General features: G+C 35.4%; 10 protein-coding genes across 10 annotated transcripts; 4 read left to right on the top strand and 6 right to left on the bottom strand.

Annotated features, from left to right (window-relative positions):
* Positions 1–15: 15 nt before the first annotated feature.
* On the top strand, positions 16–1,720 carry RO3G_06110 (uncharacterized protein; the record flags this gene model as incomplete). The annotated part of the gene is made up of 3 exons (XM_067660700.1): positions 16–1,156; positions 1,232–1,610; positions 1,690–1,720. 3 exons carry the CDS (start codon positions 16–18, stop codon positions 1,718–1,720), a joined length of 1,551 nt encoding a protein of 516 aa, XP_067516801.1.
* Positions 1,721–2,059: 339 nt separating this feature from the next.
* On the bottom strand, positions 2,060–3,278 carry RO3G_06109 (uncharacterized protein; the record flags this gene model as incomplete). The annotated part of the gene is made up of 2 exons (XM_067660699.1): positions 2,060–3,206; positions 3,259–3,278. 2 exons carry the CDS (start codon positions 3,276–3,278, stop codon positions 2,060–2,062), a joined length of 1,167 nt encoding a protein of 388 aa, XP_067516800.1.
* Positions 3,279–3,641: 363 nt separating this feature from the next.
* RO3G_06108 (uncharacterized protein) lies at positions 3,642–5,502 on the bottom strand (the record flags this gene model as incomplete). Its single annotated transcript, XM_067660698.1, has 2 exons — positions 3,642–5,150; positions 5,206–5,502. The coding sequence occupies 2 exons, from the start codon at positions 5,500–5,502 to the stop codon at positions 3,642–3,644; spliced, it is 1,806 nt and encodes a 601-aa protein (XP_067516799.1).
* Positions 5,503–6,118: 616 nt separating this feature from the next.
* RO3G_06107 (uncharacterized protein) lies at positions 6,119–7,930 on the bottom strand (the record flags this gene model as incomplete). The annotated part of the gene is made up of 9 exons (XM_067660697.1): positions 6,119–6,188; positions 6,296–6,474; positions 6,528–6,612; positions 6,665–6,780; positions 6,827–7,166; positions 7,222–7,373; positions 7,433–7,607; positions 7,664–7,757; positions 7,804–7,930. The coding sequence occupies 9 exons, from the start codon at positions 7,928–7,930 to the stop codon at positions 6,119–6,121; spliced, it is 1,338 nt and encodes a 445-aa protein (XP_067516798.1).
* A 1,350-nt stretch (positions 7,931–9,280) lies between these two features.
* On the bottom strand, positions 9,281–10,875 carry RO3G_06106 (uncharacterized protein; the record flags this gene model as incomplete). Its single annotated transcript, XM_067660696.1, has 5 exons — positions 9,281–9,595; positions 9,647–9,773; positions 9,838–10,330; positions 10,380–10,682; positions 10,731–10,875. 5 exons carry the CDS (start codon positions 10,873–10,875, stop codon positions 9,281–9,283), a joined length of 1,383 nt encoding a protein of 460 aa, XP_067516797.1.
* A 1,645-nt stretch (positions 10,876–12,520) lies between these two features.
* RO3G_06105 (uncharacterized protein) lies at positions 12,521–13,549 on the bottom strand (the record flags this gene model as incomplete). Its single annotated transcript, XM_067660695.1, has 3 exons — positions 12,521–12,982; positions 13,042–13,338; positions 13,523–13,549. 3 exons carry the CDS (start codon positions 13,547–13,549, stop codon positions 12,521–12,523), a joined length of 786 nt encoding a protein of 261 aa, XP_067516796.1.
* A 2,482-nt stretch (positions 13,550–16,031) lies between these two features.
* On the top strand, positions 16,032–16,660 carry RO3G_06104 (uncharacterized protein; the record flags this gene model as incomplete). The annotated part of the gene is made up of 3 exons (XM_067660694.1): positions 16,032–16,141; positions 16,199–16,247; positions 16,298–16,660. The coding sequence occupies 3 exons, from the start codon at positions 16,032–16,034 to the stop codon at positions 16,658–16,660; spliced, it is 522 nt and encodes a 173-aa protein (XP_067516795.1).
* A 377-nt stretch (positions 16,661–17,037) lies between these two features.
* Positions 17,038–18,307, top strand: RO3G_06103 (uncharacterized protein; the record flags this gene model as incomplete). Its single annotated transcript, XM_067660693.1, has 8 exons — positions 17,038–17,134; positions 17,199–17,405; positions 17,459–17,586; positions 17,634–17,669; positions 17,721–17,892; positions 17,947–18,066; positions 18,125–18,192; positions 18,242–18,307. 8 exons carry the CDS (start codon positions 17,038–17,040, stop codon positions 18,305–18,307), a joined length of 894 nt encoding a protein of 297 aa, XP_067516794.1.
* Positions 18,308–18,621: 314 nt separating this feature from the next.
* On the bottom strand, positions 18,622–19,544 carry RO3G_06102 (uncharacterized protein; the record flags this gene model as incomplete). Its single annotated transcript, XM_067660692.1, has 3 exons — positions 18,622–18,633; positions 18,737–18,855; positions 18,908–19,544. 3 exons carry the CDS (start codon positions 19,542–19,544, stop codon positions 18,622–18,624), a joined length of 768 nt encoding a protein of 255 aa, XP_067516793.1.
* A 1,611-nt stretch (positions 19,545–21,155) lies between these two features.
* Positions 21,156–22,627, top strand: RO3G_06101 (uncharacterized protein; the record flags this gene model as incomplete). The annotated part of the gene is made up of 3 exons (XM_067660691.1): positions 21,156–21,981; positions 22,047–22,072; positions 22,121–22,627. The coding sequence occupies 3 exons, from the start codon at positions 21,156–21,158 to the stop codon at positions 22,625–22,627; spliced, it is 1,359 nt and encodes a 452-aa protein (XP_067516792.1).
* Positions 22,628–22,797: the final 170 nt, after the last annotated feature.

Here is a 22,797-nt window from a genome sequence, read left to right as displayed (position 1 = left end):
TTGTTTATTTTAGAAATGAACTCAGGAATCCAATCTATTGCCGACTTTACAGCCGAAACTAAACCAACGACAGGTGATATTCCGCCTCCTTTAGTAGGAGCAGCAACAGCTGCGGTTGGAAATAGTTTATACGTTTTTGGTGGAAGATTGGTCTCATCGCGACAGATGACTAACCATCTTTACATCTTGGATCTTGAAACACTATCTTGGTCTCGGCACATTGCCGAACCCGATTCTCCTCCACCACCTCGACCTCGTTATTTTCATTCAATGAATCTTTATGGGAAATACCTGATTGTCTTTGGGGGAATGAGTTACTTGAACAAACGCTCTTCTCAAAGCTTATGTGCATTAGATGATGTATGTCTTTTTGATCTGGAATTGATGGTGTGGAAATACCCAGATGTGCTACCTAGCATTTATAAACCACAAGCACGATATGCTCACTTATCTGTTTGCTCTGCGGGTAAATTGATCATCATGGGTGGGCAAGATATGTCAAATCAGTACATTGATGAAGCCAACGTACTCTGTCTTGATACCTTTCAATGGGTTACCGGTGGAGTTCTAAAGAAGCAGTACGGTGTCTATAGGTCTGTTGCCTTTTGTCCAGAAGATTCAGACGCAAAGCTCATCACTGAAACCCCATTTTGGGCTAAGGATATGAATGAGGATATGCCGACGATATGTGTTTATTCCAATCATAACTTTGCAGATGTCACAAGAGATCTCCAGAGCTTTTCATTTCCCATATTAGACTTTAAGGATCATTCTGCAGAAATGTCGGGTGTTTCACTGCCGCCCGGATTAAGATTCCCCTGCGGGTATTTGATAGGACATCATATGGTCATGACAGGAACCTATCTCACACCAACTCTCAAAGCATTCAATATCTGGGCACTCAATTTGACAAATTTGGTATGGGTCAGAATCGATGTAGGCTCAGTCTTGGCGCAAGGTTCGTGGAACAAAGGGGTCTTGTATGAAAACAAGAATCAGTTTATTATCTTTGGCGATAGAAATAGAGATTTGCTAGAGGATTATAGTCATCGTCAGGTGAATTACAATCATATTGCTATCGTGGATTTGGAAGCATTTGGGATTTGTACCATTCCCAAAGAAACATCTGCTCCAGTGGCACAAGAACTTGGCTTGAGTATGTTGAATGAACCAAGCATGGCGGATATGGAGATCATTACGGATGACAATCGCTCTATTCCTGTAAACTCAGGTGTCATTAAGCTAAGGTGGCCTTATTTCGCCACTCTTTTATCAGAAAAGGGGGAAGCGGCCTCAGGATTCAAGCGTATGCGGATGCCTGAAATCTATGCTGTCGCACTCGCATTTGTACAATACTTGTATACCGATCACCTAATGACAGCTCAGCAGCATCGACCCAACATACTTTCACGCCTTTTGCTCTTGTCTGATGTTTATCATTTACAGCGCTTGGGTGACCTTGCGACGCATGCTCTGCATCAGGCTTTAACTATTTCAACAGCCAGTATGATCTATGAAGTATCTGCCATGACCGGTCGGACCGCTCTTCAAATCCGTGCTTTACGTGTCATGGTCAATGCGAAAAAAATGATGCAGCAGCAGCAACAACAGTATAATGGACATCAAGCTACCTCTCCCTTGCTAGATTCACCTTCACTCTTTGCCATGCATTACTCAACTTCATCCCAGCCACAACCAAGTAACCAAAAAAGACCCATAGATGGTAGCAGCAGTCCACCAGGACCCTCCTCGCCCAATTCCCCTACCAATCCAAGATGGATAGCTGCCTCAAAGTCGTTTACAACGAGCACATCAAATCCAAACAATTCATTTTATACCACTCCTACACTAAAGGCATCTAAATCCAGTACATCCTATTATGCTTCTCGGAAAGTTCCACCAAGTATAGAAAGGCCAAGAAAGGCCAGTCTATCGCCATTCTCTGTACCTCATGGAGATAAAAGTACTGGAATGATGTCTCCAACTTATGAAGGATCAAGCTCAAAGCTTAGGTTCTAAATATACCTTTGAAAAGCTACATGTATTAAAAAAAGTGTTTTTATTCTCCTGAATGCAATCCAATAGCGCCTTCTTTTCTAAGTTTTTCAAGTTTTTCCTTTGTATATCCTAGTAATTGTTCAAGAACTTCATCGGTATGTTCTCCAAGAAGAGGAGGTGGTCTTCTTATGCTTGTCTTTGCTTCACTGTATTTCACTGGAGGACCTACGATTTTAATTTTACCAGCACGTGAATGCTCTACTTCATGGACTAAGCCTCTCGCTTTGATCTGAGGATGTTGAAATGTTTGTTCGATATTATTGATAGGAGCAAATGGAAAACCAGCACCGTTTAGTGTCTCAAGCCAGTGATGGTTGTCTTCTTCCTGAAAACGGTCCTGCAACAGTTGAATAAGCTCTTTTCTATGCTTGACTCTGTCCGCGTTCCTTTGGAATCGAGCGTCATCCAGAAGGTGATCGAGACCCATACGACGACAGAGCTTTGCAAACTGACCGTCATTGCCAGCGCCGATCATGACAAAGGAATCTCTTGTGGGAAAGACTTGGTAGGGCACAATAGAAGGATGTGAGGTTCCCATTCGTTTGGCTTCTTGGCCACCAATCAAATAATTAGAAGCGATATTGGCCAAGGAAGCCACTTGGGATTCTATCAGGGAGCAATCGACATGTTGTCCTTTGCCAGTGACAGAGCGTTGCAGCAAGCTAGCCAAGATGGCACTGTGAGCATAAAGGCCTGTCGTAAGATCCGTAATGGCCACACCCACCTTGACAGGAGCCCCCGAAGGTTCTCCTGTGATATGCATCAGGCCGGCTTCTGCTTCAATAATGACATCATATCCGGGTCGATCAGCATAAGGGCCGGTCTGACCGTAGCCAGTGATGGAGGCATAGACTAACCTTGGATTGATTTTGTTCAGTTGCTTATAGCCCAGCCCCAATTGATCCAGTTTTCCTGGGAGATAGTTTTCGACCAAGACATCGCTTTCCTTGACAAGGTCGTACAGTAATTGACGTCCACCCTCCGTTTTCATGTTCACCGTCACGGATCTTTTGTTCCTGTTGACGCAGAGAAAATAAGCAGATTCACCGTGGGTTGAATCCTTGGCGTCCTTGTTCTCTGCAAACGGAGGTCCCCATCCTCTCGTATCGTCTCCGCCATTAGGGTTTTCGATTTTTATTACATCCGCTCTATTAAATACAGGAATAAGTCAATTTTATCCACACCATTCTGTTTATTTACCCCAAGTCGCCAAGCATCATTGTGCAGTAAGGACCAGCTATATCATACTGTTTACTCAATTGATTCTTTTTACATTTTTTTGTTGTGTACCTAATACTCTTGTCAAGTCTAACACTCGAATTCCTTCCAAAGGACCGCGACTTGCAGGAACAAAATCTCGGAAATAAGTTGAGCATGTACTAAATGAATGTCTAAAGATTGGGTAAAAGCTTTTTTTGACCCCAAAAAGTCCTGTATTCAATAAAGCCATGCTTCTTAATGAGAAAAAGAAGAAGAAAAACGACAAAAACAAACTTATTCCCCACACTTTTAATTCACTTTATTAATGTCGCTTGAAACTTTTCCCTGATTTGTGTAACCGCTTTATTTGGATGGTGAGAACTCTAGAGTAGCAATTCAATAACTATAACGTGTGCCTCTGTCAAAACCATCAACGTATTTTTCATCACAAGCTGAGCGCCTACGACATCTACTTTATCTCCCAGGGTAAGATCGACCAGTGTTTGCGTCTCGAATAATCTCTTGTCATCATGATGAAAATAGATATAGGCATTTCGCGTACTTTCGATAACACAAGTAAAGAAAAGTGAAGGGTCATGTAAAATATACCGTGCGTCTCTTTTTGATGCCTTTACAAATGCAAATGCATCAAATGTAGCAGTGTGTTTTATCTGAATAGAATGATCTTTTCCTTCTGATAGCTCGTAAACAATACCGTCCACATCCATTTGAAGACATATCGAGGGAAGAGATTTAAAAGCGTCAAACGATTGGCTAATCCAACGATAGGCACCCGAGGAAAATTCCTCTACTTCATTACCTAGGGTATCATAAACGCTAAATACGACTGGCTGCCCGGCTTCGTCGATATCTTCATCCATATCTGTTGCAGCTGGATGTTGAGCAGCTTTCAGATATTGCTGTTCGCTGTCTTCTGAAGTAAACTTGACCAGCTTTTGACTTATCTCTGATAATTCAATGGCTGATAATGTTTCCAAGACGCCATCATCTTTATCAAATAATTGAGGCCAGCGTGTGTTCTCGTCTACTTTGCTCATAAACAATGTCAAGAGTCCTCGGTTGGCATCTAGTGTCCACACACATTCATCTACACGCACTGTACTCCAAAGCTTGCGAAAAGGAAAGGTGATGGGTGTGTCTTGTACAATGAGACTAAGATGATCATGAATAAATTTACAATTGATGGAGGACTTGGGTGTATTTGGTGGCAGTTGAATCCAGACAGTGATATCCTGCCCTTCTTGACTCCATTTGTAAAGAGGTTCCTTTTCGTCTTGTGAATCTACTTCCATTGGTGTTTCTTCTTCTTCAACAGCTTCAATCTTTGGATGAACTCTGTTGTATTTAGTTTCACTACCTAGTATACAGCGTTCACCCGAGGGTGTAATGGCACAATAAACAGGCACTTCTGGCCCAATTTGGATGTGAAGCGTTTTGAGATACAATTCAAAGGAGCCGTCCTCGACGTGCTTTGGTGTATGCTCCGTTGGAATTTCTATCTCCAGGGTGGCAATATTGAACTCGGTGTTTTTAGAAGCTGCACGACTGTAGACAACCAAGATGATCTTGCCCTTGACTCGACGAGCAGTCAGCAAATAACACGGGACAGGTTGAATTCCTTCATCCCCCTTTCCCATATAGCAAACAGATCCTAGCGAGGCGCCCAGTATCTTTCCATCCTTTTCCTCTATCCCAATCAGTTCAATATCACCTACACCATTGGAAGCCAAAATCAATTCATGACTGATAGCTACAATTGAAGATGATTGAGATTCAATTGGTACCCTAGAATCTGGTTCAGTAAAAGATGGTACAGAACCAAGAGGCTTGATGAGTTGACTTATAAAATGGAATTGACTTGTTTTTGTGCTCTGTAGAATATAAATGCATTAATTTAATAAAAAAAAATTATATTATTTATATTACCTTGTCATATAAAACCATGTGTACTTGGTATTCTTTATCAATAATAAAGCTACTTGATCTGTTTTCGTCTAAAGGATATCCATAAAATAGGTGACTTTGTCGAATCCTAGCTTGGAGATCTCGAAATCCGAGCCTGTGGTGATCTTTAATAGATATACTGTCTAGTTGTATTCCTCCTTCAGAGAGATCAGTACGAGATATGTTTGTTATATCTATGCAAGGTTGAAGTTTGTAACCTTCAAACTTTGGATTTATTTTAGTTGCATCATGAGCAAGACGAGTATTCATTTTTGACATTTTAAAAAAAAAAAAAAACACACACACACACACACAGAAAATCCGCGTTTACTTAAAAATTTACTATCCGCTGCATATGAAGTCTTGACAACACTGTCAGTGTTTCACTTTTTTCAAGGTTGATTTTCTTATTTAATCCAGCAAATAGATTTGGACATGTTATTGAATCATCCGGTATTTGATGAATGTGGCTTGAAATGAGAATAGATATTCAAGAGGTTGTTCTTACAAAATATGGTAATGAAAACCATTAAAATAATGTATATTCATAGTCGAGTATCTTTTTATACCCATTTTCAGTATGTAAAAAATAAAGATAGATCAAAAGAAAAAAAAAAAGTATTATCCAACTTGTTTACTACTTTGACTAGTACAAAGAAAACATATTTTATATGGATATTCTAACTAGACAATTTGCACTTTCGTCTACATATTATTAGAAGCTCCATAGACGAGAATAGAAAAGAAGAAACAGGCTCACAGAATTGAATGGGTATGTGATCTTTTTTATTTGTGCGATAAAGTAATTTACGAATAAAAATAAATAATATGCGTGTACATGTTTCAACTTGAGAACAAAAAACAAGCTATACGATTACGTTTTATATTAAACGAGCTACTTCTCTTCGACTTCTTCTTCTTCTGTTGGTAGAGGTAAGAATCCTTCTGAATTAGGCTTCTTTACACTATGATTTTGCATATAATAAATTGAAACCATGGATAAGATGAATAATACAACAAGCACTGCTCCGACTGTAAATCCTTTATCTATAATGTATAGAGCGTAAGTTACGTAAGAATATTTTTTTCATATGTGTATACTGTACGATAATAAGGAGCATCTGTCACTGGCCATAACAGTAATGAAGTCCACGTCCAGGTGAGAGAAGAGGATGTGTTCATAATTGCAATAGCCATTGCTCTTATTTGCATATTGGGTGATATTACCTCTGTTGCCCATGTCATTACCACCTATAATTATAGATTGTTACATTTAGTTTCTTTTTTTGTTAAAAAATTCTTACAGAGGTTAAAGAGCCCAAACCAGCGTGTGTTAGCAGAAAAGCGAAATACAACAAAGGAAATGGTTGTACAAATGCAGATAACATACTAATAAAGTACCATTTTAATATCCATTTAACCTATCAATTTTATCACTTACCTTATACCAATTAAACCAAAGAAAGCAGGAACAATAATACACCAAAGCCTTGTACGATGTCTATCACTAATAAAACCATTGCATAAACCAGCAATCATCGTTACAATTGTATCGGGCTATCATTCATTAGAAGGGAGCACAAAAAAAAAAAAAAAAACTTACAGTTGTTAAGAGATTAGCGGTGATAGCATTATGCCCCAATTTCTTAACCACAATACCGAGTACGTGCGAAGCGCCCAAAGCAATATGTATAGAAGACCATCCAATGATAAATGCATATAAATATTTGTTCTTTATCAGTAATTTAACCTTTTCCATTCTTGTTAATTGAGATGATAGATGACTATCGTTTTGCTGTTGTTGTTGTACTCTTTGTGTTGCTACCCATTTCTCTCTTTCAGTTAACCAATCTGTGTTATGAGGATAATCTGGTAAATACTTGTATCCAAAGTAAGCCAGTACAAGAGTGATTGAGGCATCAAATAAAAACATCCATCGCCATCTGATGTATGTAAAATATAAGTGTTTTGTGCTTTGTATCACAAGCTGATTCTTACCCACTAATACCAAAGATACCGTCCATTGTCTTGAGCATGATGGCTTGTACAACACCACTGAGACCACTTCCAAATGATCCACAAATGGTCAATAACGCTAATCTTTTTCCCAATTCTTTTTTAGTGTACCAAGTACCTACTAAAAATACAATCTAAAATAGTAGCAATGATCAACTTCATAATAAAGGAGTAAAGGGAGAAAATAACTTACGCCTGGATAAAAGCCAGCTTCAGCCAATCCTAATAAGAATCGAATAAAATAAATATTTTGTACAGATTGAACGCATGACATCGCAATCGTCAATAGACACCAGATAAGCTCCAATGTAGGAAGATATTTTGATGGCTTCATGTTTGAAAGTAATATGTTGGATGGTAATTGCATGCTATAAAGAATTTATCATTAATTGATTATAAATGGTTAATTAACACTGGTATTTACGATAAATAGCCAAGCATGAACAATATACCCATCCAATTATATTCAAGCCCTTTTACATGTAATTCTTCTTCCATACCACTAATATATGCGCTCGCTAATAAATAAGTATTAAAGTATACGACGTATTTACTTTTATTTACCTAAATTTGAATTATCCAAAGCTTTTACTAAATTACCAAACATGGCAAATAATAAAAGTCTTTTATCCAATTTGTGCACAAGTTCTCTTTCTTCATTTCTATTAAATGTTTCAATTTTTTCTTCCATTTTGTAAAATTTAAATCTGAAAAGAGAAAGGAGTAGGAGAGAAATAAATAGAAAGAAAAAGGGAGAATGAAAGTTATTAATGTATTGCTTTTTGAAATTATCCACGTTTATTGCATTAATTGATTTTATACGTGAAGTGGGTTTCACTGAATATTTTAATCTCAGAAGAAGAAGGGAGAGCAAGGAACCAAAAGATTTGTTAACCTGAATAACGTGCATACAGAAACTCAAATCAAAAAGTCCCTCTGTTATTTTCTGTATAACGAAGTACTAATACATTCAACTTTCTTTATTGGGGAAAAAGAATACCCTTAATTGATAATTATTTTTTGTACAGGGTTTATCAATTTATTTGCCACATCAGGAAAGTCATTTAGCTTTGTTTTGTCCCCTGTCAATAATGTATTTTCTTAAACATTACAATGCAATAAGGATAACTCGGCTACGTATAAGCATGTGTATGGGTCTGCCGAAAGCAAATAGTCCTGCAGAGAAAGCAGATCACAACATAAATACAGTCAAAGAATGAATGAGAACCGATGAATACCCGTTATTTGTGCGAGTCCATGAGCTCAAAAAGGGATGTTGATAGAAATATAGAATCCATAGAAGGATAAAGTATAAAAGAAAATAATGTAATGAAATCTAGAGGTATTTATAGTATCATTCTATAGCAGAGCCACAACCCTAGCATACCTTCCACTTTACTTCCTCTCTAAATAAATTTATTTTATAAGCTTCAATAATTATCATTCTTCATCAGTGAGCGTAGCTGCTGGTATTTCAAACTAATTTGTATATGGAGCACCAAAATCTCTACTGCCATATACTCTAACAATGTGCATTATTCTAAGAAAGATTTAGCGTAGCATTTGATTATGTTTCACGTCAAATTCTTGCAGCCTGTAAAGGTTATTAGAATGGTCAAAGTAGGTATGTTAATGACAATTGAAGATCTGAAATGTAGAGACTTAAAAGTGATGCTCTATTAGAGACTTAAGCCTCTCCTAAATATCTTGTGCTTAAAGAGTACTCTGTAATTAACTTTGAATGTTCTGGCGACAGGTCAGCTTGTGAAAAGTAGGCAATTTATCTAACCCATAATTAGGTTGATTGGTAGGGACTAAATCTAGTGCATAAAGGCAAATAGTTTTCTAATGTGGCAAATAGGTCCGGAAAAAATTTGAATAATTATACAACCTTAAATGGCTAGTCAATTATTGTTATCCTTAGGTGGATAATGAATTTTCTTCTTGTTTGACATTATGTCAAATAGTAGAAAATAAATATCGTCAATTAAAAATAACAATTGGATTCATTTTGCTTTTATTGGAGCGATAAGCGAGTATTTTAAATGAGTTCCATATAACGCTTCAATTCATAATCAGTTACTGCATTTTGCCACATATTCCATTCATGCTTTCTTGAGATAACATAATGATTTACAAATTCATCCCCTAACACTTTACGCGCCACAGAATCCTTTGCATCCATTGCAGCAGTTGCTTCTTGTAGTGTACGTGCTAATCTTGGGCAACTTGCAGCTTCTTCTGCTGTTTGACTTGGTCCGTGTGGTAACTCTTGCTGTGTCTTTATACCCCAATAACCACATCTAACTACAGCTGCTAATGCCAAATGAGGGTTCATATCTGCTCCTGGGACTCTCTGTTGAATAGGATCTTAGCTATAGCACATTATATTCTTGTTTATTTTTACCAATTCTAATTGAGCTGACTCTGGAGAGTTATAAGGAGGAACAAGCACACGAACTGCGCAGTTACGGCTTTCAATTCCCCATGAAACAGTTGTTGGAGCCCAAAAGTTCTCAACTAGTCTCTTATAACTAGTAATTTCTCAAGTTAATATTGATCATTTGTACCTGTTATCTATACATTTTTTTTATCTACCTATTGATTGTAGGTGCTAACAGTGGCAAGATACTAGGCAGTCCTCTTAAAAGACCGGCTAAAAACCAAACCATATTCTTTGTCATATTTGGTATATGGCTGGGTTCGCCAATTCCAAATATATTTTCTCCTTGCTTATTTTTTACACTGATATGAATGTGACCTGAAGTACCTGGATATTGTTGATGTGGCTTTGCCATGAAACTAGCCAGGATACCGTGTTTTTTAGCAATTTGTTTAGCGGCCGTTTTGAACAGCGTACATCGGTCACCCATCTCCTTTGCTTCCTTATACATCACCGCAGCCTCAAATAAGCCTGGACCATACTCAGAATGCCAACCTTCAAGGTCTATCTTGAACTTCTTTAGCCAATCAAACATGTTGTAGTAAAATTCTTGATTTTCAAGAGGACGGAGGATAGAATAACCGCTAGTGCCCACAGTGATTGGCTTTGGGTTTGCGTGGCCTTTTTCAACCAAACTTTCGATGCTTTCTGTTTGAACAATGACCTCACTGCATGGTTTCTTGTCTTTTGCACTTACCTTTAAAGCAGTAAAATTCAAACTCAACGCCACAATAGGGCGTCATACCCATTTCTTTTTCAAAATCATCCACAGCACTCTTCAATACATTACGCGGACAACAAACAACAGGCTTTCCAGTGATTGGATCGTGGAAGTTAATAAGAAAGAGAGGAACGTTGTCTTCCCAAGGTATCCGACGAAATGTAGCCAAATCAATTTTTGCAGTCATATCATTAAACGAACATCTGCTTCCAGAATAGTCGTTGGGTATTGAGTATAGATGATCTTGTACATCCCAACCAAGTAAAGCAGTACAAACACCTGAAATTTTCATTAAAACCCTGCTGTTGTCTATGCATATAAACTTACCATAGCCGCTTTTGACGCTTTTCAAAAACTTTTCTTTATGCAAAATCTTACCACGCAGCACACCATCCATGTCAACCATGACTACTTTAACCTTGTCATCATGTTCAAGTACTTGTTCAATGTTATCATATGTTAACTCTGTCATGAAAGGGATAATTTTTTAAAGAAAAAAAAAAAAGAAAGAAAAAATAAGCTTTATGGTTTTATTTAGATTTAAGCATGAACGGACTAGCAAAGATGCGTATGTTGTGTGACATTTGTAAGATAAATAAACATCTTCATATAAGCAACTATAACTGAGCATAACTTGGTGCAAGTACCGCATGATTATTATCAATCGCAAAGCCGATTTATTTGTTTTGACATTTTCGAAAATAGGATGCATAAAATTATAAAGTAGACCAAGTTTATGTTAATGAAAAAGTACTCGCTCGAGCAACTCATATGTTAAACAAAAAAAGAACTTTAGTACCAAAAGAACATTTGAATTTTAAAACTAGTTCCTAAAAAAAAAGACTTGCTAAGCTATTCCATGTTAGATGATACACCCGAACACGATGATTTTATGAAATCAATATTTGTAGCTTTTTATATTATCTACATCTAAAGCAAGCCTTTCAGCTACTTGTAACTAACCGGTTTATGTGAAGCGATATACCATCACCCTTTAATCAACAGCCTCAAAACAGCAACAACTTTTTTTTATTACTTAAAGCAACCTCTCAATTTATTAACATAGTGATTTTCATATAAAAAATGAAAAGGAACGGTTTATAAATAGAACTGAACCAATGAGATCCATACAAGTGAATAACATATGCATTAAGAACTCTTCTTGACTATTCAGTACGTATTCTTAAAACTTTACTAAATTCATGATCTTCTTTCAATGTTCTCTTTATTCCTCTTCCCTTTCTTATTTTGTATTTGATAAAATCGATCAAACAAAGAAAATGTTATTTTAAGATCTATTTGGTGTTTTACTGAAACAACAGAGTGATCTTCCTGACGAATGGCAAAAACATATTAAACGCTTCAAATCCTTAAATGATGATTGTAATTAATTAACCACGAAATATGATGTACATCCTCAAGAGAACCCTTCACATACTTTTCAATGATCAATCAAAATAGATATTTTGAGAAGTGCCTGAAAAATTTAATAAGTCAAACATGATGAAATCTTTGTTTCGCTTCTTTAATATTTAGTTTGTTTTATTCTTTCTTAATAGTTAAATACCGCTTACTTTGTTAATCATAATAAGGATAGAGCTATCACTATGATCAGAAACTGCAAGGAAACTATCAGTATCGAAAGTAGATATGAGTTTCAAGCAGAGTACAGATAATTATGCCGGACTACTTTACGAGAGTAGTGGAACAAAGCAGTTGACTGATGGTCTATTCAAAGGTTACAAGTATTAAATGGCATGTTTATATGCATAGTGGACCCCTTCCCTTTATTTATGCACGATCTTGTTACTAAAGCAAAAAAGCGGAAAGGAGGAACAGTCTTTCGAGTTTAATTTTTTTAATACACTTCCTTCTCAAGGCTATCAGTACATTTAATATGATTTTTTTTTATGCTTTTGATTGTTTATACGTGTTAGCATATATACAATGTATATATTATTATTAGCATTGCATATTGTAATAATCATTTCATTATACCTATTTGTTTAACCAGTGACGAGTCAATGATAGCAATGGCTATGATAAATATGACAATAATGTCTTTTAAATCTTTTTATTTGGAAATACTGTACAGTAAAAATATACACAATAAGGGACTAGAAATTAGGATTGTTATTATAGTGAACTTGGTCTGGATGAGGCATTACATGCTGTGGTGTTGGCATGGGAGAGAATTGAGTTGGAGGACTCGTATGGTATTGATTTGAAGGATATTGACTAGCATCATAGGGTGAGTGCTGATACTGTCCCATGTTGCCTCCTTCGTAAGGAGAAGAGTGCTGATAATGTGGTTGCTCATAATGAACAGGATTATTTAGAGGTGAAGACTCATGTTGATGATGGGTTGGTTCCTCCTCTTGATAAGTGGGTCTAGCGTATCCTTGCTCAACGCTTCCCTCTTGTTCCAATTTTGACTGTTTACTCATCCTGTGCTCCTTTAATCTATTTTGAATATCTTGCTTTTCTCTCCAGAATGAAATAAGGGTGCATAATAAAGTACTGAGCCAAATGATGCAAGTAATCCAAGCAAAGGCAGCGGCCACCTTGGCTAAGTTACACTAAAAAAGTCCTTATTTAGATCCTTTTGTCATCACAATGAGAGTTTTTTTAATTTTACCTGTGTTCCCCAAGCACTCACATAAGAATCACCATAAGCCTCTTGAATATCAGGATCCACCGTACAAGCGGAAGCATCATTTGCATAAACGGCTGTAGCAATACCAGCAGTAGCCCAAAGGAAGGAATTGAAACCACAAAAGATCAGGTTGGTGCGATTCTTGAGACAGAATTTACCAGGGCGTCTAAATTTGTTGTGGTGCTCGTACATCCAAGGAAAATAGACTAAAAAGAATGGAATAGGTAAACTGATGATAGCCACGAATAAAGTATAATTTGGTGCTGGTTTGCCTCCATCCTATTTTAAAACCGTTTAGATTGAGACCTTTATGATCTTTGACTAAACTCACCAAATAGCGTACTTCAGTTACTAACATAGGAACTACAATACATATCGTTAAAACCGTTGTAAGTAAAGTAACCAAGTGCAATATTTTCTTGGCTGTATCTATTATGCTTGTTGTCTTTTCGGATAAGTCTACTGGAACTTCTAACTTGAATCCAGCCATTTTTGTTTAAATTAAAAAAAGAAAGAAAAGAAAAAGAAAACAAAAGGGCTGAGGAAAGCATTAAATATCTTTGATTTAAAAATAGTAAGTGTTGTGATACAGTAATTCAGCCTCTTTTGGTGGCGACTACCTCATTTAAAGATCCGTTGCGGCCCGGATCAGCAGTTGCAATTTGCTAAATTCACTACTTTAACTAGTCTTCCATCTTTTGTTATTTTCAGAGAATAACGCCCAATAATGGCATAGGAATAGAGAGAAATCACATTTAACTATAATATACACATGATCTTATTACTTTTGTTTAGAATTCTACCTTAAACATCATGCCAAGAGTGATGACATACATGTTATTTTAGTTAGCATTAATACAGTTGGTCATTAAAAAAGAAAACAATAGCAAAGCCAACCTGAATTAAGTCAGGTATTGTCAGTTTTGATGACACCAAATTATACAATATAGAACAATTCATATTTTTGAATACATTTATTTTATCATACCAAAAAGGAATCGTTTTTGCCAAGACGAAAGAATTGGAAACCTTTTCTGTCGATTTGACAAAATTGAAACACAGTGTGGCTGACTGTGATAAATTTAGCTCCATTATGATAGACAAGAAAAGGAACAATGCTAAGCAGGCTATGCTTCCCTATTATATAGTTTTATTCTTTTTAGACAAGGAAAAAGGAACCAAGAATTTCTTATTTCATTCTCAATTAAGATAATTGTTATATTTTTTCTGCAGAAGGGAAAGTGCTGCATTTCAATGGCAGATCAGAGTGTACATAAGCATGTATTTCGATTTTTAAAGAACAGCCTTTACGGCCTTATACTGATACTATTGGCGTAGTTAAGTTAGTGTTAAAAATGGATATTTTGTTACTTTGAGAACTGGTAGACAAAGAGCTTAAAAAGGTGGAAATTGGCAAGTTAAGATTATAGAAGGACTACAGAAAGAAGAACCGATGAAACAATCATCGGAATAGTTGAAAAATAGTGTTAAATCATAAAAAATAAACTCGAATTGCAGACAAAGATATTGTTAGGCCAATTAAGTGCACAGTGAAGCAATATGCCTACATAATTCTTTTGGATAAAATAGTCTGCAGTTTGCAGGGTGTACGCCACTAATTCTACAAGATTTTCTTGACTAAACGGACTTGGGCTTATTCTTACCATTAAATGACTTAAATGCAAATAAAATTTATTTGTATGTGGCAATGCTACAAGAATTATAAAGCTATCTTCATATAAATAACATCAAAGAAAGTGAGAGTAACCTTAAATAGATAAAGTTAACAATGCTTATTGAAAAGAAGTATGTCAATGCTTGTCTTTTATGTTCTAAATCCATTGATAGGTATGGCTAGGAGACAAGAAATTAATTATTATATTTTATCTTATTACAAAAAAAAACCTACATTTACTCATATTACATTTATTTCATCACATCTAAAATCAAAGAAGCCAAGGACCTAACTATGGTAATATTTAATATAAAAAACTTTTTTAAATATTATACACTTCAGGTTATTGCTTTATGATATTTCATGCAAAAAAAAAAGCCTATAGACAAAAAAGTACTTTACTGCTTAAAAGACTGATTAACAACTATATGGTATTTCCTACATATCTCTCATTTGGTAATGGATCAAATGTATTTACTATACCAACGACTCAAGCAGTGTCAAGCTCTATTTTTGGATAAATTTCATCAACGAACATTGTCAATATAGAAATGAGACCTACAAATTCCTAAGAAAATTAAGTGGACAGATACTAGCCACTATTTGAATTTGTCTCACTTAGATCATATATGTAAGTTTCCAAAAATAAAATGTTTTTATTTCATCATGGATAACTCACCCTTTTATATTGCTGACATAGAGATTTTCGATGCATTTACCATCCATCTTATTCTTTAGAGCTCAACCATGTAACACAAGTTTGGACTATTGCTAAGAACAAAGCAAGGCGTAGCCAGTACGAAGATAAATAAATTCGAAGCCAAGGATAACCGAAGCTTGTAATAACACCCCAATTCATTGTCTTTAAATTTTTCAAAGGTATTTAAGCAAAGGCCGTGTTTAATATAATTGTTCTCTGCATAAATCAAACCCCCCATTTGATTTGTTAAAAGTCCATTGATACCACAAGCACTGGAATGAAAATCAATACCTTTTAGCGTACCTTGATCAACGTCACTATTTTTTTTTTTTTGGGAATTGCAGTTTATTTTTACTTTTTTGCCCCTTTTCCGTTTTTTTTTAAACTCACATAAATACACATGAACTCATTAACGAGAAACATAACAACGCAACTATTTCAAACAAGTAAGGATTTACTATTTTTTCCTTCCTTCAAAGAGACAAAAAGCTTACATGGAATTATAATATAGATAAACATTATAGATTTTATTCATCAATACATAACACAAGACGCTTAAGGACAAGATCTTCATCTAAACCAGAGCAAAAAATAAATATGCCTTATTTTGATGCTGAAAGGTTTGCTCGATTACTTGAAAAGGAAGGATTTTCTACAACTCAAGCCAATACAGTTATTCATGCTCTTGATGATGTAGTTGAAGAAAGGTAAATTGCTCTTTTCATATTGTTATTCCAATCTGTGACTTATTTCTTTTATATTAGTACCATTAATGTAACTAGTAATTTAGTAAGCAAAGCAGATCAAGAACAGGTAATAATTAATAAAAACTGGGCTACGTTATGGTTTGTAATATTTAATAGACAATCAGTCGATATAAACAAGATCTCAGTAAACTCAAGAGTGAAATAAGAGCTATGGAAAGAAGGGATGTAGAAGAAGTTAAATTTGCCAACGAGAAATTAAAAGGAGAAATTGAAAAGTTAAAAAAAGTGTTAAGAGAAGAGATTGTGAGAAGTCAAGCAGGAGTTCGATTGGATTTAAATTTGGACAAAGGGCGTATTCGGGATGAGACAGTAGAACAGCATAATAGACTACAAGAGACAGATGAAAAGATTGAAAATGAAATACAAGAATTGAAAAGGCAAATGGAAAGAATTAAGTTACAGATACTGCAATACATGATTGGAACCATTACAGGTGCTGGTTCTTTGGTGTTGGGTTAGTTTTATGATTTATCATTATATATGCTTATTATTAAACGCGTATCTTTGCATAGGTTATATTCATTTCTTCAACTAAAAAGTCATCGTGGGAATTTTATGTAGCATGGGAAAATGTATTTTAGACGCGTCAAAACAAAACATCTCATTTATAAATACAATTCTAAAACACAATAAAAGAACACAATACTAGAATGATGTATATAGTTTAATAGGTTTGTTTACAGAAGAAGAGAGAGAAGGTTATTACGTTTACTGCTACATATTCTGTATTAGCATGTGTCATGGTTAAACCAAATCCCGTCAATGATTATTTATTTTGAACTTTATTTTTCTCTCCCTTTTTTTTCCTTCACAAAAAATAAAAAAAACTTTACAAGATGCTTAGAAATCTCGTTAGTCCTGCTATTGTTAGACCTTTATCTTGCTCCAAGCTCACTGTTACTCGAGCCTTCTCTACTTCTTTTATTCAAAGACGTATGAAATATTCTTCTTTTAAAAAAAAAACGCGACATGAAATAACTTTTTTTTTTGTATACAGAGGCTGCTTCCACTAATGATGCTAGCTATACTCATATCTTGACCGAAACAAGAGAGAAAGTTGGTTTGATCACCTTGAACCGCCCTAAAGCTTTGAATGCTTTATGTGGTGATTTGTTTACTGAAGTGAATGATGCTCTTGATAAATATGATGCAGATGAAAATATTGGTGCTGTTGTTATCACTGGTTCTCAAAAGGCATTTGCTGGTAAAATAAACAACAGATAAGAGAGAGGCACACATGATTCATGTTCTCAATAGCTGGTGCTGACATTAAAGAAATGAAGGATTTCAAGTTTGTTGATACTTATACAAAGAACTTTTTGGGTCACTGGGCTCATATGATTGATATCAAGAAACCTATCATTGCTGCTGTAAACGGATATGCTGTAAGTCTTATCTAAATTATTGTATATGTGACTCATATCCTTTATAGCTTGGTGGTGGTTGTGAATTAGCTATGATGTGTGATGTAAGTTGGCTTGTAATCTAAATACATAGATAATAACCTTTTCTTTTTAAGATCATCTATGCTGGAGAAAAAGCTGTTTTTGGTCAACCCGAAATTAAGTTGGGCATCATTCCTGGTGCGGGTGGTACTCAGCGTCTTATCAAGGCCGTTGGTAAATCCAAGGCTATGGAAATGATCTTGACTGGTTCTGTTAACTTGAATGCTCATGAAGCTCACCAAGCTGGTATAGAATAATATTATTACAAGCTATAGAAATCCTAAAATACATGGTGCATAGGTCTTGTCAGCAAGGTTTTCCCTATTGATCAGCTTGTTGATGAAGCTGTCAAGACTGGTAACATAATTGCTAACATGAGCCAACCCTCTGTTCAAATGGCCAAGGAAGCTATTAATAAATGTAAACATAAAAGAAGATGAACAGGAATACATACAAGCTAACACATTTGACCCTGTAGCTTATGAAGTCTCTCTCTCTGCTGGTTTGCGTTGGGAACGTATCCTTTTCCAATCCCTTTTCGGAACTGTAAGTTTATATTTTCGGAAGTATAATCAAAAGCTCATTATTTTCATAGGCTGATCAAATTGAGGGAATGGGCGCCTTTGCCGAAAAGAGAGCTGCCAAGTTTACCAACAAATAAATAAACGTTTCATTTCTTTTTATACCTTTATTGTAATAATATGAGTGCTCTTTTATTAAAACTAAGCAGTGATATTAAGTGCACGGTCAATGATATGCATAACACCATTATTAAAAAATATGTTTGATCGAACAATCTTGGCTGTATTGTTTAAGTAGATAAGAGAGCCATTGACAACAGAGACAGGCAGTTTACTATTATTGTTGAAAGTAGTCAAGTTCCATCGTCCGTTAGTGCTGTTTACATTTTGAGTAAAGTTGGTACTATAGTAAACCCCGTGGACAACATGAGAGAGCGCCAGTCGTTGCAGCCTATTATAAGTCATCCTATGGATGTTTAATCTTTTGAACGCCTCATTGGTAGGAGCAAAGATAGTAAACTATGATAAGAATTAGGATTTGAGCGAAATAAAATAAGGCAAAAGCTCACATTGGTAGCACCATTAAGAGCACTAGTTAGTTTTGGATACTTGCGAAGAAGAGGAACAAGGTACGATACTTCCTTGACCTTAGGAATCACAATGGATGGCTTCGAAGGCGGAATAAGTACTTTAAAATATTATGTTTAGTACACATCTAGTTATTATAAAGGATGAATTACCAGAGTTAATAATGTTAAAGTAGCCATTCTTAGCTTTCAAGTCTTTCAAAACGACAATAGAGGAATCTACGCCATTACCAACATTGAATTTGAGATGCTTTGCATTTTTAGCTAACCAATTTTGATTGTTGGCATTTTCAAAAGTAGTATTTGCTTGAATAAGAAGGGGTAAGCTTAAGTTTGGTAAGCGATTGACTCTTCTGTCGTTCAATAAAGAATAGACTACGCTGACATTACCCTTTTTCAAGTTAGACAACAAGAAGCTATTGTTCACCATATGATACTGAAGAATATTCAGCATGCTCAGATTGTGGTAAGTCCAATTAGCAGAAGGATATCTCCTTTTAGTTTTGCTACGATGAATGCTGTTGTACTTTCTGTAATCATCAAAAATTTTGCCGAGGGCAGCATCATCAGGGACAAAAACAGTCAAATTACGAGTACGTTCAGACAAGAGCTGAATAATAGGTTTGTAGCCACTATCAGAGTTCAAAAGGTTTATAAAGCTTGAAGTTTTGTAAGTAGCGTTTTTTGAGGTCAAAAGTTCAAAGATGGTAGCATTAGTTCCATTACGACCTTGAGCAAGAACAGCATAAACACCAAAAAGCGCAATTATAAGATACTTTATGATTTGCATAATATAAAGTGATAAAAAATAGGACGATGTGGTATCGTACTGTGTTTATTTATACTCTTCTTTTTTTTTTTTTTTTTACATGAATTAACTCAACATTTCATAGAATTGTCTTTTTCAGAGAAAATAAGATAAAAATAAATCAAAAGAACAGTATGGCATAAAGAGAGAAAATTCATGCTATTTCTCATGATTTTATGGATTTTGATTTATTATGTTTGGAATAAAAAAAGAAATTTATTGAAACAAGTCGATACCACATCATTTACTCTACAGGCTATTTTTGCATTTTCCCCTAAATATACCCGAGTAAATATGATAGATTATAAGTGCTATTTATTCAACAACCATATCATGTTTCATCATAGCTTATGCCTTACTTCTTTTTGCTAAGAATGTGATTATAAAAGGCAGATGTATTTCATATTTTGTCATGCATTTTGGATGGATGAGATATATTTTCGATTGGCTTTTTTTAATTACGTAGAATGGCTTGGTATTTGAAAGTTTATTGGAAGCGTCTTGATCTATTTATATTTGATGTTAATCGAATCAAGTATAAACGTTCTCATTAAGCCACAGCCAACTTGTTTGAGTGAATGCTTTGTAGTAAATGAGTATTTACATCGAACCATAGAGTATTTAGTGCTTTAATAAAAACATCATTAGTTCTCCGTCAGAGCGTAAGTTACTGTCGATTTGTGTATTAAGGGGTTTCTTTGTCTTATTAGAGAATAGTGGCCTATGATAGCTGTTTCAATGGATTAAAATTGTGAGAGAAAAATACACCTACAAAAAGAGAAAAGTTTTGTATTAAGCTTCTTATATGAAGGTATATATTGAATAGTTCATAAGTAGTACCTAATGGTCAGGCCATCTATTTTTTTTTTCTCATAATAAATCATCATGCGTTCAAGGGACAAGTTAAAACCTGAGAATGCGACAAATAAACTTTTAAGCAAAGAATAGGCTCATATTTAAATAAGTATATCGAAAATAAAGCAGTGAGAGCTTCACTGTCCTTTCAACATCACTTAATCCTTCCCTGTGCCTCTTCTTTCTTTTTAAACAAAAGTTCACAAGAGAGACACTGGATATCCTCCCCCCCCTTTTTTTTTATTAAATCAAATCTAGGGTATTCTCCCTATCAAACTGTTTTTTTTTTTTTCATATAAAACGAAAGCAGGTTCCGTAAACAAAGTAAGCTACAATACAATTTTACTCTCTTTTGAGTTCATTTTGAGGTAAATAACGTGATGAGATCACGTATGAAAAAAGGAAAAGAAAACTGACTATTTTTCCTGCTACAGCACCACATGTTCTATTGAAGAAAAAAAGCTATTGCTTTTATGCAATGATTAGCTTGCTCTTGGTTGATATTTAAAGCTGTTACACATATTGGAGACTTTTGGTTCTTGGCCGCTTTTTTATGTAAATATTGTGTGCACGATACTCACATGTACTTGTAAATCCCTTTTTTGTTTTAAAATGACTGATGATCGTGTGTAACTTTTAAAGTGTTTCCTTATTCCGACAGTAAACAGATATGCAAAAATAAATGAAGAATTATTTATCTTTTTTCTTCTAATCCATTTCTTTCATTATAGAAGTATCATGTTTATAGGTTATCTATTACTGATACTAGCCATCTTTGGCTTTTATTATTCTATTCAACAAATCAATGGAAGCAGTATCTTTAAAAAGAAAAATTTACTTGATGATTGGATATCAAAGCAAAATACAATCAGCTTCAATTCTATTCTCAAAAATATCAATCCTTCAGGTACACCTCGAGGCTTCGTTGCTGCCTCTCTTTCTACTTCTTATCCAGATTATTTTTATACTTGGACTAGAGACGCAGCCCTTGTCGTCCGAGTCCTGTCTGATCTCCCAGAAACAGATGACGATGTATTAAAGGATTACATTGACTTTCAGATTCATATACAAAATACGCCAACCGTCTGTCACTGCTTAGGTGAACCTAAATTCAATCCCGACGGGACAGGTTACACAGGGTCTTGGGGAAGACCTCAAAATGATGGTCCTGCTGAAAGAGCCATTACGTTCATCAAGATTGCTAACCGCCTCAAGAACTCTGCTTATGTCAGCCAGAAAATTGTTCCCGCACTCGAAAAGGATTTAGATTATATCTTGCAGGTTTGGGAACAACCATGTTTTGATCTCTGGGAAGAAGTCGACGGTGTTCACTTTTATACTCTGATGGCCATGCAAAGAGCTCTTTTGGATGCCTTTGACTTCTTTAATCTTAGCAAATATAGGTCCACTGCGTATAGGATTCAGGAGAAAATTGAGAGATTTTGGTCGTCAGAGGAAAATTATATTAGGGTGACGCACGAGGTACGAGAGGGTGCAAATAAACCTTCTGGTTTGGATGTTTCCGTTTTAATGGCAGCTAATATGTTTGCAACTACAAGAGAAGGTAATGAAAAAAAAAAAAAGAGGGCAGGTACATTTGTTTAATCTAATGATATATTTTTCTTTTAGGATTCTTTACACCTGGTTCTGACAAGGTAATTTTTTAAGAATAATTGATGATGTCTGTTATTCATTTGTAACAGGTCCTTGCTACTGCGGCAGCCATAGAAAAATCATTTTCAAGTATATATCCAATTAACAAAAACCTACAACCAGATTTAGGGGTTGCCATCGGTCGTTATCCAGAAGATGTCTATGATGGATATGGATCATCCAAGGGCAATCCCTGGTTTTTAACAACCGCTGCTTATGTTGAGCTCTATTACCTGGCCATGAAAGAATGGAAACAGACCGGACTTCAGATTAATGCAGTCAACAAACCCTTTTTTGAGCGCTTTCTTCCGATTGATGATCATTGTATTTATTATAGCCCTGACAGTCAGCAATTGAAGGAAATTATTAATCTTGTCTCTTTAGAAGCAGATAAATTTTTAGCTACTATTCAATATCATCAACAGCGCAATGGCTCCATGTCTGAACAGTATAGTCGGTATGATGGATACATGCAAGGCGCAAGAGATTTAACTTGGTCTCATGCTGCTTTTATTTCAGCTATAAAAGCAAGAGAAGGAAACTCGGTTGCTTTTTAATAAAATACTTGATCTTTTTGTTTATTTTAAATCGTGAGGTCATAAAAAGTGACCAGTGAGGGTGCTTGTAGTATGAATCTGCATTTTACCCCTTTTTTCTCCACATCTCTTTTTTATTACTATTTAATGAGCCTCTCCATTGCAGATGTGTTTGAAGATTACATTGAAAG

The sequence above is a fragment of the Rhizopus delemar genome, genomic scaffold (genome assembly GCF_000149305.1).
Source record: "Rhizopus delemar RA 99-880 supercont3.4 genomic scaffold, whole genome shotgun sequence".
NCBI classification, from domain to species: Eukaryota; Fungi; Mucoromycota; class Mucoromycetes; order Mucorales; family Rhizopodaceae; genus Rhizopus; species Rhizopus delemar.
Note: the sequence above shows the minus strand (reverse complement) of the source record. Positions and strands in the feature narration are given on the sequence as shown.